We start from the raw sequence: 14,101 nt of genomic DNA on the forward strand, positions 1-14,101 counted from the left end.
TGAAACTTCAAAGCTTTTGCACAGCAAAAGAAACCATAAACAAGACGAAAAGACAACCCTCAGAATGGGAGAAAATATTTGCAAACGAATCAACGGACAAAGGATTAATCTCCAAAATATGTAAACAGCTCATGCAGCTCAATATTAAAGAAACAAACAACCCAATCCAAAAATGGGCAGAAGACCTAAATAGACATTTCTCCAAAGAAGACAAACAGATGGCCAAGAAGCACATGAAAAGCTGCTCAACATCACTAATTATTAGAGAAATGCAAATGAAATCTACAATGAGGTATCACCTCACACCAGTTAGAATGGGCATCATCAGAAAATCTACAAACAACAAATGCTGGAGAGGGTGTGGAGAAAAGGGAACCCTCTTGCACTGTTGGTGGGAATGTAAATTGATACAGCTACAATGGAGAACAGTTCCTTAAAAAACTAAAAATAGATTTACCATATGATCCAGCAATCCCACTACTGGGTGTATACCCAGAGAAAACCATAATTCAAAAAGACACATGCACCCCAATGTTCATTGCAGCACTATTTACAATAGCCAGGTCATGGAAGCAACCTAAATGCCCATCAACAGACGAATGGTTAAAGAAGTTGTGGTACATATATACAATGGAATATTACTCAGCCATAAAAAGGAACGAAATTGAGTCATTTGTTGAGACGTGGATGGAGCTAGGGACTGTCATACAGAGTGAAGTAAGTCAGAAAGAGAAAAACAAATATCGTATATTAACGCATGTATGTGGAACCTAGAAAAATGGTACAGATGAGCCGGTTTGCAGGGCAGAAGTTGAGACACAGATGTAGAGAACAGACATATGGACACCAAGGGGGGAAAGTGGCGGGGGGGCGGTGGTATGATGAATTGGGAGATTGGGATTGACATGTATACAGTGATATGTATAAAATTGATGACTAATAAGGACCTGCTGTATAAAAAAATAAATAAAATTAAATTAAAAAAAAAATACATAGTGACTCTATCTCCAGTATTGCTTTTGGTCTCAAAGTCTGTTTTGTCCAGTATCAATATAGGTCTGCCAGTTTTTTTCTAGCTATTATGGTGTGTGTTTTCTAAACCTTTTACTTTCGAACTATCTGTACCTTTATGTTTTAGGAATGCGTCTTTCAAAAGTACATACCTGAATTCTAAAACCAGTCTGACAATCCATATTAGCTGAAACATTGGTTCATTTATAATTATTTCTACCTTATTTTGTGCCTCTACTTGTCCCATCTTTTCTAAAATTTTCTCTCCCTCTCTTGCTATGTTTGGATTATTTTTTTCAGTTAATTTTTCTCTCTACTAGTTTGAAAGGTTTACCTTCTGTTTCCATTTTTATGACAGAAGCATTAAGTTACATTAGTTAATTTAGTGTAATTAACTAACAGGAACTCCAAACACTCCATCCCAATCTATAAGCTTTGTTATCCAGAACTTTAGTTCCATCTTTCTTGGGGGAAGGAGGGGCTGGTGATTCACTTTATTTTTTTTAAACTTTTTATTTTGAACTAATTTCAGACTAACAGAAAAGTTGCAAGAAGAGTACTAAGAATTCCCTTCACCCAGATTCCCTAAATATTAATATTTTACCGAGTTTGCTTGCATCATTCTCTTTCTTTCTCACTCTTTCATGTACATATACATACATGTTATTTTTTCAGAACCTTTTGAGAGCATGTTACAAACATGATGCCCTTTTGGTTCTAAATATTTCACTGTGCATTTCCTAAAATGCAAAGTCATTATCTTATATAACTATAGTATAGTGAGTAAAATCAGGAAATCAGCCATGATACAACCCTATTACCTAACCTGGCAGATCTAATTCAAATTTTGCTGATTGACCTAATAATGTCCCTTGGGGGTGGGCTGGGGGGGGGCCACATTTCTATGGTCCAGGATCCAATCTAGCTTTATACACTGAATTTAGTCATCTTGTTTCATTAATCACCTTTAATTTGAATAGCTCTTCACTCTTTATTTTTGTCTTTCGATAACTTGACATTTTAGAAGAATAGTATGTCCCTCAGTTTGGGTCTGTATGATGTTGCCTCAGATTCGGGCCATGCCTTTTTGGCAGGAATGTGATGAAGTGATGTGGCACCCTCCTCAGGGTGCTGCATCAGAACTCATGTGATGCTGACTGGTTGCTTGGTTAAGGGAATATATGCCAGGTTTCTCCACTACCTTTCCCTCTGTAATGAATAAGTATTTTGTGGCCCAATACACTAGTCATTATTATTATTCTTTTAATTAATCAAATTTTATCCACATTTGCCCATACTTTACTGTTTATTTTTTAAAATTTATTTATTTATTTATGGCTGTGTTGGGTCTTCGCTGCTACATGTGGGCCCTCTCCAGTTGTGGCAAGCCGAGGCCACTCCCTGCCACAGTGTGTGGGCCTCTCATTGTGGTGGCCTCTCCCGTTGTGGAGCTTGGGCTCTAGGTGCACGGGCTTCAGTAGTTGTGGCTCATGGGCCTAGCTGCTCCGCGGCATGTGGGATCTTCCCGGACCAGGGCTCGAACCTGTGTCCCCTGCATTGGGAGGCAGATTCCCAACCACTGCGCCACCAGGGAAGCCCTTTACTAGTTTATTGATTCACCATTTCTTCTGGAATTTTAGATCTTGTATCTGGGATCCCTTTCCTTCTGCCTAAACTATGTCTTTTAATATTTCCTTTAGTGAGGGCCTATTGGTGACAAATTCTCTCAAGTTTCTATTTGTCTGAAAACACCTCTGTTTTTTTCCTCATTGTAGAAAGATATCTTTACTGGATATACAGTTCTAAGTTAGGGGTTATTTACTCTAGAACACTGATGATAGTCCACTGTTTTCTGGCTCCTATTACTGCAGTTGGGAAGTGAGCTATCAGTTTAATTGCTACTTCAAGAGTAGTATGTCTTATCTCTCTCCTGTTTTAAGATTGTTCTCTTCGCCTGTGGTAGCATTACGGTGTGCCTAGGTGTGGATTTCTTTTTATTTATCCTAACTGGGATTTTTTGGCCTTTCCAAATCTGTGGCGTAGTGTCATTTTCACAAGTTCTGAAATTTGTTAGTAATTACCTCTTCAAACATTATGTCTGCCTCATTCTCTTCTTTCTCTCCCTTAGGAATTCTCATTATATTAAAATTAGATTTTATTACTCCATCCTTCGTCTCTTTTAACTATTGTTAAGGGCTCCAGCTGTGGGGCCCATCTTGCATTTTGGACCATTTCTTCACTTCTGTCTTCCAGCTCATCACTTCCCTACTCAGTTGTGTCAAATATGCTGTTAATTTCTTTCTGCATTATTAATAGGTTTGACTCTGCTCTCTGTTGTTTCACCTAGCTCTATTTTGTTTTATCATGGGATTTGAGATTTTTGACTGTGAGCCAATATTTCTTGTAACTTTTCTTCTGGGACTCCGTTGAGTCCTGGATTGAAGGTGGATTTGCATTTGCTTCTGTCAGGCATCCAGGGCACTACCAATCCAGGACCAATTTAAACTAAGTTTTGTGTATGTAGCTTTTGAGGACCATCCAGGAACTAAGAAATCAGACTGGGAAGTATGTGTGAGGGTCAGTTCATTGTTATAAATTTTTAGGGAACTATGTTTTCCCCCTCCAATTAGCTTTGAGACTTGCTTTTTCTTTGTACTCTTGGAGAGTGTGGTGAGCAAGTTCTTCATTTAGGGTCTCAGCTTTAGCCAGAAGTTTCCCTTCCTGTTCCCCTGTTTATACGAGTCCTGGGCTTTGTTTTTTTGTCTTTTGCACCCCACTTGGCTATGAAAACCAAAGTTCAACGTCACTGGGTTCAGCAAATGCCCTCCAGGTGAGTCTTAGCTTCAGGATTCTGCTTCATTCTCTGAGTTCCTGTTTTTACTCAGTTTATGGCCTCTGAGAAGTTCTTATGTATTTATTAAAAATATTTTAAAATATAATTTATCCAGCATGAAGCTCAATCAGAGCAACCAGTCCAAAATTGCTAGAAAAGAAAGTCTCTTTCATTTTACAGATGAGGAAACTGAGGTTCAGAAAAGCTAAGCAACTCACCCCAAAACATAGAGTGAGTAAATAGTAAAGTTGGGATTGAACCCAGGCAGAGACACTGAAACATGTATTTCAAAACTAAAGTCTAATTTACCCAAATTTAAGTCACATGAATTAATCTACATGTAGATTTGCAAATATCACCTTGGGTGTCTGAAGAGTGAAACATAAATCTCAAAATTGTTTCCTATTATAATCCTTGAGGGAGCAGGATGGAAAAAGAATTATATTAAAACTGCCTCCATTTTAATAAAGTTAAAAATACCTAATAAATATATACTGTATATGTACGTGTGTACGTGTGTGATCTTTGATGGTGGTGATCAGAAAATACCGCAAATCACAAATGCCCAATGAGAACAATCTGAGACTGTCAGGTTTTGTTACAGTTTAAACAAACGAACTGAATTTTAATTCTCAGTGTGTAGTTACCACTATGTGCAGAAGAATATGTAAATCATAGTGAAGACGCCCTATCTCCCCAGCCATCTAATTCTTCTTCCCAGGAGTAACCACTTTTAACAGTTTCTTCAGTAACTTTTAAACCATACTACATTTCCACAGCTGAGGAGACAAATGAACTTACCAATTCTGCTATGTGAGCCATGGGCCAAATGAGCCCTTCTCTCTAGTCTCACCAATCCAGCTTTCACATCTAATATTTCCCACTGCTGTTTATACGGCTCAGACATATATCCAAGTTCTCTCTTCCCCTCCCTCCGCACCCCCCCCACCCCAATCACTGTGCACCAGGGATCTGAATCCACATTTCTTTGTTTACAATTCAGGATTCTACTCTGCATAGTGTATCTGTCTGATAATTACCTCTCTGATAGTTACTAATTAGTTAATAGGGAGACTTCAAACACATTGTTTCCATAAAGAATCAACAAAACTAAAATATAAATCAACTGTCTTCACACGAAGCTTGCTCTGAACTTACAGGGATTGTGCAGCTGTCTGAATCTCGAGACGTAAATCCAACATTGCCTAAGTGAAGGATGCCAGCAAGTATTCGGAAAATTCCCATCTGATAAGATTCACTAATTCCTGAAACAACAGAGTAAATGAACAAGTGATAAATTTCAGAACAGGAACTAAACAATTATAGCAGACAATTTTAAGCCCATCTTTAACTCTTGAATAATGCCAGATGTTGTACACATTATAATGTGTCATAGTTAACAACACTTTCATCTTTGTTGACATTAACACATAATGCACTTTAGCATCATGGTTGAGAGCATGGGCTGTGGAATGAGACAGACCTCAGCTTGAGGCCTGGCTCTGCTCCTGACCTGCCATCTCACATTGGCAGGTAACTTCACCCTTCTATCCTTCTGTTTTCTCATTTGAGATACAGGGACAATAGGGACTATCTCAAAGGGAGTTTGTAAACATTAAATAAGAAAATGCACATAGTAAACTTAACACACTATGTGACACATGGTAGGTGCTAAACAAACTATCACCATCATTGCCACACACTGAATTTAAGTATCTCTTAACATTATTACCTTTTCTATGTATCTCTACTCCAAATGCAAGTCATAGACCAATAAGGCTGTTTTAAGTCAGATTATTTAATTACTTCTTCTAACTACAGACCAACTATAAGTCAAAGAGACCCCAAGATTAGAAGTGCTCAGGCTGGTGTTGCACCCCAGCCTGATGAGCGAGTATCTAAACACAGCATTAGAGCAGGACCTGAAGAATCAGGCAGGATGAGGAAGCCGGACAGCCCTTGGTATTTTACCAGCTCGGGCTTCATTTTTCAATAAGGTAAGATTTTTCCAGAATATTGCATATAAATTATATTCGAGTAAAAACAGTAAAATGATTTACAAATATGTAGCTATATACAGAGTAATTGACAGTTCATCTTACAAGGACTGTTTCTGCCATCTCCTGCATTATGGCTTTTTCAAATTTGCAATTTTCTATTTACAAACAGAGTTAGCCCCGGAAGTAAAGCAGTGTTTCTCAAACTATAATATGCCTATGAATCACCAATGGATCTGGTTAAAATGCAGATTCTGGTTTAGTAGGTCTGAGACGGGGTCTGAGATTCTAAATTTTTGCAAGCTCCATAGTGGTCCTGGACCATACTTTGATTAGCAATGCTTTTAAATTAAATTAACTCACCTCAGGTTACTCCTCAAAGTACCAATATATGACTTTAGAATTATTCACATTCTGACGCTTTTAAATAAATAATTCAACACTAAAAGTTGTATAACTACATTTCTAAAGGTCAATTTATTTATATGTAGATCCAATATTTTTTTAATCCAGAAACAAGACAGTGACATGAGCTATTTCAGAAACAGAATAAACTACATGTAATACAGTGTTTTGTCACCAAGCCAGCTCAATCACATTTCCAAACCACAAAAAGACACCCAAAACGAAAAAACAAACACAAAAATATCCTATAAAACATGAGTTTTTGTATAGAAACCCATTTCATTTGGCTCTAGCTTTCAGATTTTGTAAAAATTTAAGTAAACAGTCCCACATGCCCTGATGCCCTCAATGTATTTTTTTTTTAAATAAACTTATTTATTTTATTTTTGGCTGCATTGGGTCTTTGTTGCTGCGCATGGGCTTTCTCTAGTTGTGGTGAGCGGGGGCTACTCTTCGTTGCGGTGTGCAGGCTTCTCATTGTGGTGGCTTCTCTTGTTGCGGAGCACGGGCTCTAGGCATGTGGGCTTCAGTAGTTGCGGCACATGGGCTCAGTAGTTGTGGCGCACGGGCTTAGTTGCTCCGTGACATGTGGGATCTTCCCCGCCCAGGGCTCGAACCCGTGTCCCCAGAATTAGCAGGCGGATTCTTAACCACTGCACCACCAGGGAAGCCCCTGAATGTATGTTTTAAATAGCTTTACTGAGGAATAATTTGCATACCATAAAATTTATCCATTTTAAATATGCAATTCAATGCTTTTTAGTAGATTTACAGAGTTGTGCAACCATCACCGTAACCTAATTTCAGTACAGTCCCCATCACCTCCAAGAGAAACACTGTACTCATTTGCTGTCCAAGTGTGTTTTATAAAGAATCTAAAAATAAATTAAAAATAAAACACCAAAAATGAATGTTAAATCTCTCAACAATTCTCACCACTTAATATGAAGCTAAGCCAATATTCCAATCAAAGGTTTCTTGAGTCAAAAAGCTATTGCTTCTAAAAATTCAAGAATAAGATTACATACCTAGCAAAGTGCAGGCCTGCCTGGTTTGTGCCATCTCCGTGGCATCATCTACTCCTTCAATCACAGGACTGCCACCTTGCTTCGTGTAATGAAAGTTATTTGCGTCTCCTGCAATTAAGGAAAATTTTTAAAAAGATTTGCAGTCTATGAAAAGGCGTTGACTTCTACCCTGATGTCCACTCTGAATTAGAGGAAGTGACAGCACAATTAAGTGTATAGAGTCTGAAGTTTGACTTCCTGTGTTTTTAGCTATATTTTAATACAAGACTCAAAATTAAATAATGGAGTGAAATGTTTGTAGAATTTGTGAAATGAATAGTCCTTTCCTAAAGGTTTTATTCCAATCTACATGCTAGGATAATTTCTTCAAACACTTTACTCCCTTCTTCATAGAGTTCCACCTGTGGAACCTCATAGATTTCCACCACGTAAACTCCTTTACATTTTTTTTCCTTTTAATCAAGGCAAATTTCAAACATATACAAAAGTACAGAAACTAGTATAATGAGCCCTTGTGTACTCATCACTCATCTTAAACAAGTATCAACTCAAGGCCAATCTTGTTCCATTTATACAGTCACTCACCACTTCCTCATCCCATGAGGTACCTTGAAGCCAACTGTAGGCCTCTTATCATTTCATCCATAAATATTTCAGTATGAGATAATCTCCTTTTTAAGAAGTAAATTTATGAACTCAGAAATTAACATAAGACAATACCAGCACAATAAATCTAGTGCCATATTCATACCTAATCGCAGCATTTTAAATTCAGGTAACTTTGCTGAGGCACAAAGCTGATAGAAGATATGATAGTTTCTCTCCTCTTCTGCCTTTGAAAAAAGAAGAGTTTTCAATTACAGCATTTTAATCTAAAACCCAGAAAATTCAATCATAAAAATAAAAATTTAATTATCTCATTTGATGAAATAAACTGTCCTTTCCCAAATTTCCTAATACATATCTATGATTATTAAACCTTATGATTTATTAGCTATGTGCATCTGTGTGAGTGTGTATCTGTTGGTCACATTCAACGTAATATACCTGATAGTAATGCTTTTTGAACTAGTGAACAGCTTGCTATATGGCACTGTCATAAGAGGTCAGTGCCTTTGGGGGAAGCTAAAACCTTTTTATTTTTTTCCCTGCAATACTCAATATTTTCTCACAGTATTTTCTTAGATTCATGGTCTTCCTAAGACTTTTGACTAGAAAAAAAAAATCCCATTTTTGCAGTATTTTAGACTGGACCATCTACTGAAGTTGTTTGTAAGAAATCCACAAATGCACTACATCATCCATATCATTTTAGTTTATATATTTTAAAATCAATAAAAAAATTTTTTAAATAGAAAATAAATCAAGTACAATTCTAATATCATTTCTTACTATTTTCTGACAGTCTTTTTCCACATATATACTTTAAAGATACAGTTGTAATAATATTGTTTATACAATATTATTATACTCTATTGTCATATCCTTGAATTCTGCAGTGTATTCAGTTAACTGAAGAATAGAGCAAGTAAGGCCAAGGTCAGGTTTGATGCCCAACAGGGGCTGGTGTCTGGTAAAGAAAACTTAGTTTTCTGTGTTTAGTGCACAGAAGACACTAAACAAATTAACAATATACCATTGACCACAAGCATGAATAGGCAAGAGGTCAGGTGTTTCAGTACACAGACAACCTGAAAAGCAGGGGGATCTGCAGAAATGCTTTGGTCATCTTTGTACATGAAGGACAATATCAAGTATGCTCTTTCTGACTGTTTGACTCACTTTGATATAACCAAACATCCACAATATTATATAGCCCTGGGGGTTGGGGAACAGCTAGAATTGCTTCAATGTTTCTAGACAAGACAATAAGGATTAGGCCTTAACATTCTGTCTTAAGCACTACTAGCCTCTGGTCACCATACCCATTTTCCCCTTAACCGTCTACCTATCAGTCGAATCTGTACTATTTAGACTCAGTCTTCTCTTAGATCTACATATATTTCCCCCATTGTTTCCTCTGGCTACTAAACATTTTTTTTGACCTATTCAAGTATACATGCGTGCGCAGTAACACTGCTCTGCATGTATCTAGATATTAGAACAATGGAGAAGGGTGACTATTCCTTCCCTATACAAATCAGGTATTACATTTAGGTAGCCACAAATCAAGCACACCCCCAAAGTCAAAGCCAGGATAGCTCTAGGCTGCCCAAACTCATGACTCTCAGTATGTCCCAGACAGTTTCAAAGCCTTAAGAGACTTGTGCAATGGAAATTGTAGACTCTGCTACACGGCGGTGCCAGGGCTACTTGAACCTCAATATGGCGAGCATCTAGTTAAGGGACTACAGGAACCCCATCTCAGCATGCAGTGGGTCACCAGGAGTCCTATATGGGGAGTTTTCCAAAGATAAGTCCACACTCCCTGAGTATACCTATAAATATGTGAATGCACTCCTGCCGGTGCTGTAATGTGTAGTACTTCCCATTTACAAATAAAAAAGGAGTAAGTTCCCTGGTGAGGATTCTGGGCTTTCACTGCAGTGGCCTGGGTTGAGTCCTGGTTGGGGAACTGAGATCCCCGCCCCCTGAAAAGGAGTAAGAGCATATGTGCGAATGCAAGTCTGGCACTGATGCATAGACTTTAGTGTGTTCTTTGACAGTAGTTCACAACTGAGTTGTGAAGATCTTTTAACCCTCATTATTCTATCTAAACAGTATCACATTCTGAGAGAAGAAGGAAGGAAAAAGGACAAGGATAATTTTTTTTTTCTTGAACTGAGTTCAAACTGTAACTCATTGAAGCATAGAGCAATGTCTTCCCTATCAACTGGGAAATGTGACAGACAAGACTAAACTAATAGCGCCTCTTCTTAACTAAGCTTTTCCTACAAGCATTTGGAGGAAACAGTCAAAACCATTAAACCTAAATCACTGCCCAGTCCCAAAGACTATTAGTCTAGGGGTTATCCTCTGACAGGCACTGTTTTACACGTTTCAGTCCAAGTGTGGTTTGTAGTAATATTGTAGTAATATTGTCATAACATGCTCAAGAACATCTGGGAATAAAATGCACACCAACAAACATGAGCTCTGGAATTATATGGCAATCTATGTGTATACCTGCCCGGCTTACCTGGAACACCACTCTGGATTTCTCTAAAAGGTAAGTTCTCATATTGGCACCAATGATTCGATATCTCTTATCAAAACCAATCTCAATGTACTTCCCAAAACGGCTGCTATTATCATTCCTGGTTGTCTTAGCATTTCCGATTGACTAAGAAACAAGGGGAAAACAATAAGGTTTCAGAAGTGCAATTCATGCCCTGACATTTACAGATTTGTTCAGGGAGAGAAAGAACACAGCCCTTTAAAACGGATTCTTTTAAAAACAGAACCAGTTTTGCCCCTGCGGGCACAACTGTATGCTTTGCTCACTGCACAGCCACACAGGTGTACACTAATAGTCCGTATTGGCCTTGTTATTCTCGCACAAATTATTTTCAGAAACAGCAGACTCGAGCCCAGTGCCTGGGAGGTCTTCATCCACCATTTGTGGTATGGAACATACTCATTCACATCAACAAAGGACAAGAACGGGTGGGACCAGGGTCTGCCTAGGCACATGCCCTCTTAGTTAAATAACAGGGTTTGGTTGCTTGAAAAACTTAGTCGGTTTTATGTAAATAAGCTGGTTAAGACAAATGAATATTTTCCTGGAAATATTGCTCTGGTGTTCAGGGTCTCTTTAGCCAGTAGGCCCAGCTGGACTGCTTACTAGTGGAGAGTTAGTAATTACCCACTTAATTCAAAGCCATTTTCAGAAACCAGAGACAGTAAAATTTGGCTTTGGATTTTGATAGTTGCATCTAACTTGCAAGACACCTGCTACAGAATGCAGAGAATGTAACTTTCTGCCAAATTTTTCAGATAATCTTAAAAATTTAAAGGGAATATGCACTGCTTTCTGATTTAGGTAACATGCATCTATAAATTTTTCTTTCAAAGCAAAGCAAAAAACATGCTGTAGTTAGAAAAGCAAGTGTTAACATAGTGCATAAATTAAATGCTTAATAAGATAATTTCATACAATTAATATCTCTCACTGTGCAAAGCCTGTGACTATTAGGATTAGTATATTGAAACCACAGCAGAGAGAAAGATATGAAAATTATCTGGAGCATTAAGAAAGCAATACAAAAAAAAAAAAGCGATACAAACACAAGTGATGAAAACAGTAGTAACATAGCCATAAAAGTCAACACATTAGATTCTCTGATCAATCAAAGAAAAGGTATTTTCACTCTCTGAAGTATAAGGCATGTATTACCCTATTCTGTTTCAGCAATGAGAACACTGCTAACTTTCAGACTAACATTACAGACGGAAAGAATAGTTGGAAGCTACCTTCCCAGCAAAACTTGATATTACAAAAAGCACAACAAAAAGTCTCCATATATTCCCATTATTTTTATTTTGTTCAGAAAACAAACGTGAAATTTTCTTTCAGCACAGCATATTCTGTCAAAGAGCAGATGAAGGGTTACATGTAGTAGCAGTGGCAGCAGCAGTAATAATTACTGAGTGTTTACCAGGCACTGTCCTAAGCGCTTTCCCCCAGCAACTAAGCAAGTTAGGGGAGGGTGGTCCACAGCTTCTCCTCCCTCCCAGACTCTTATCCCAACCCCCATATGTCATCCCCCCGCCCCAATCTACTTACAGTGGGGATCAAAGTGGCCAACCTGCCAAGATAATACTACACTCTGTGAGAAGAAGCAGTGAGTAGGCCAGAGTTGAAACAGACCCTTTTGTCTTTGAGTACAAGGTATATAAACATATAGCAAAGAATGGTAGAAGGAGTAAATGAAATAGAAGTCTGAAGATCTGGGTATCACACCAGGCCCTATCACTAACTTGCCATCATTTAATCCTCTGAGGAGCATTAGTGTCCCCAGGTGTAAACTGACTGGAATAGATGAGCTCTAGGGTCCCTTTCAAAAATAAAACTCTATGATTCTAAGCCTTTAACCCAATATGGAAAGAAGGTTCTGTATATAAACGATGTTTATTCATTTATTCATTTATTTTGTTCATTCCCCCTAATTGCTCCCTCTGCCTTATAAATACTATATTTATAACAGCCTCCCTAATGCTATTTTCATTTCAATCAGCAAGAAATTGTTAAAGGAAAGAAGTTTTGTGGTCTTGATTTTACTACTGATTTCAGAGAAATGTTGAGTGAATTATTCTTCTTTACTAAATGGAGATGAAAATCTTCAACTACAGTTATTGAAGAGGAAATAGAACTATTAAGACCTAGTGTGGGGCATTCCCTGGTGGTGCAGAGGTTAAGAATCCGCCTGCCAATGCAGGGGACATGGGTTGGATCCTTGGACCGGGAAGATCCCACATGCCGCGGAGCAACTAAGCCCGTGCACCACAACTACTGAGCCTGCGCTCTACAGCCCACGAGCCACAACTACTGAAGCCTGCATGCCTAGAGCCCGTGCTCTGCAACGAGAGAAGCCACCGCAATGAGAAGCCTGTGTACCGCAACGAAGAGTAGCCCCCGCTCACTGCAACTAGAGAAAGCCCGTGCACAGCAACAAAGACCCAACGCAGCCAAAAATAAATTACCTACAACCAAGATTACTCTACCCGGCAAGGATCTCATTTAGATTTGATGGAGAAATCAAAAGCTTTACAGACAAGCAAAAGCTAAGAGAATTCAGCACCACCAAACCAGCTCTACAACAAATGCTAAAGGAACTTCTCTAAGTGGGAAACACAAGAGAAGAAAAGGACCTACAAAAACAAACCCAAAACAATTAAGAAAATGGTCATAGGAACATACATATCGATAATTACCTTAAACGTGAATGGATTAAACGCCCCCACCAAAAGACATAGACTGGCTGAATGGATACAAAAACAGGACCCATATATATGCTGTCTACAAGAGACCCACTTTAGACCTAGGGACACATACAGACTGAAAGTTAGGGGATGGAAAAAGATATTCCATGCAAATGGAAATCAAAAGAAAGCTGGAGTAGCTATACTCATATCAGATAAAATAGACTTTAAAATAAAGAATGTTACAAGAGACAAGGAAGGACACTACATAATGATCCAGGGATCAATCCAAGAAGAAGATATAACAATTATAAATATATATGCACCCAACATAGGAGCACCTCAATACATAAGGCAACTGCTAACAGCTATAAAAGAGGAAATCAACAGTAACACAATAATAGTGGGGGACTTTAACACTTCACTTACACCAATGGACAGATCATCCAAAATGAAAATAAATAAGGAAACAGAAGCTTTAAATGACACAATAGACCAGATAGACTTAATTGATATATATAGGACATTCCATCCAAAAACAGCAGATTACACATTCTTCTCAAGTGCGCACGGAACATTCTCCAGGATAGATCACATCTTGGGTCACAAATCAAGCCTCAGTAAATTTAAGAAAATTGAAATCATACCAAGCATCTTTTCTGACCACAACGCTATGAGATTAGAAATGAATTACAGGGAAAAAAACGTAAAAAAGACAAACACATGGAGGCTAAACAATACGTTACTAAATAACCAAAAGATCACTGAAGAAATCAAAGAGGAAATAAAAAAATACCTAGAGACAAATGACAATGAAAACACGACGACCCAAAACCTATGGGATGCAGCAAAAGCGGTTCTAAGAGGGAAGTTTATAGCTATACAAGCCTACCTAAAGAAACAAGAAAAATCTCAAGTAAGCAATCTAACCTTACACCTAAAGAAACTAGAGAAAGAAGAACAAA

General features: G+C 38.0%; 1 protein-coding gene across 4 annotated transcripts in view; it reads right to left on the reverse strand.

Annotated features, from left to right (window-relative positions):
- MYO5A (myosin VA) overlaps window positions 1-14,101 on the reverse strand; it is a 216,427-nt gene that overhangs the window by 96,326 nt on the left and 106,000 nt on the right. For all 4 annotated transcript variants that reach the window (XM_082444707.1, XM_082444706.1, XM_082444705.1 and 1 more), the window contains exons 6-9: window positions 10,414-10,557; window positions 8,026-8,107; window positions 7,275-7,382; window positions 5,003-5,109 (exon numbers count right to left, since the gene is read on the reverse strand). In XM_082444707.1, coding sequence (XP_082300833.1) covers window positions 5,003-5,109; window positions 7,275-7,382; window positions 8,026-8,107; window positions 10,414-10,557 — 441 coding nt within the window. The remainder of the gene's footprint in view (window positions 1-5,002; window positions 5,110-7,274; window positions 7,383-8,025; window positions 8,108-10,413; window positions 10,558-14,101) is intronic.

Source organism: Balaenoptera physalus (assembly GCF_965194825.1).
Source record: "Balaenoptera physalus genome assembly, chromosome: 2".
Classification (NCBI taxonomy): domain Eukaryota; kingdom Metazoa; phylum Chordata; class Mammalia; order Artiodactyla; family Balaenopteridae; genus Balaenoptera; species Balaenoptera physalus.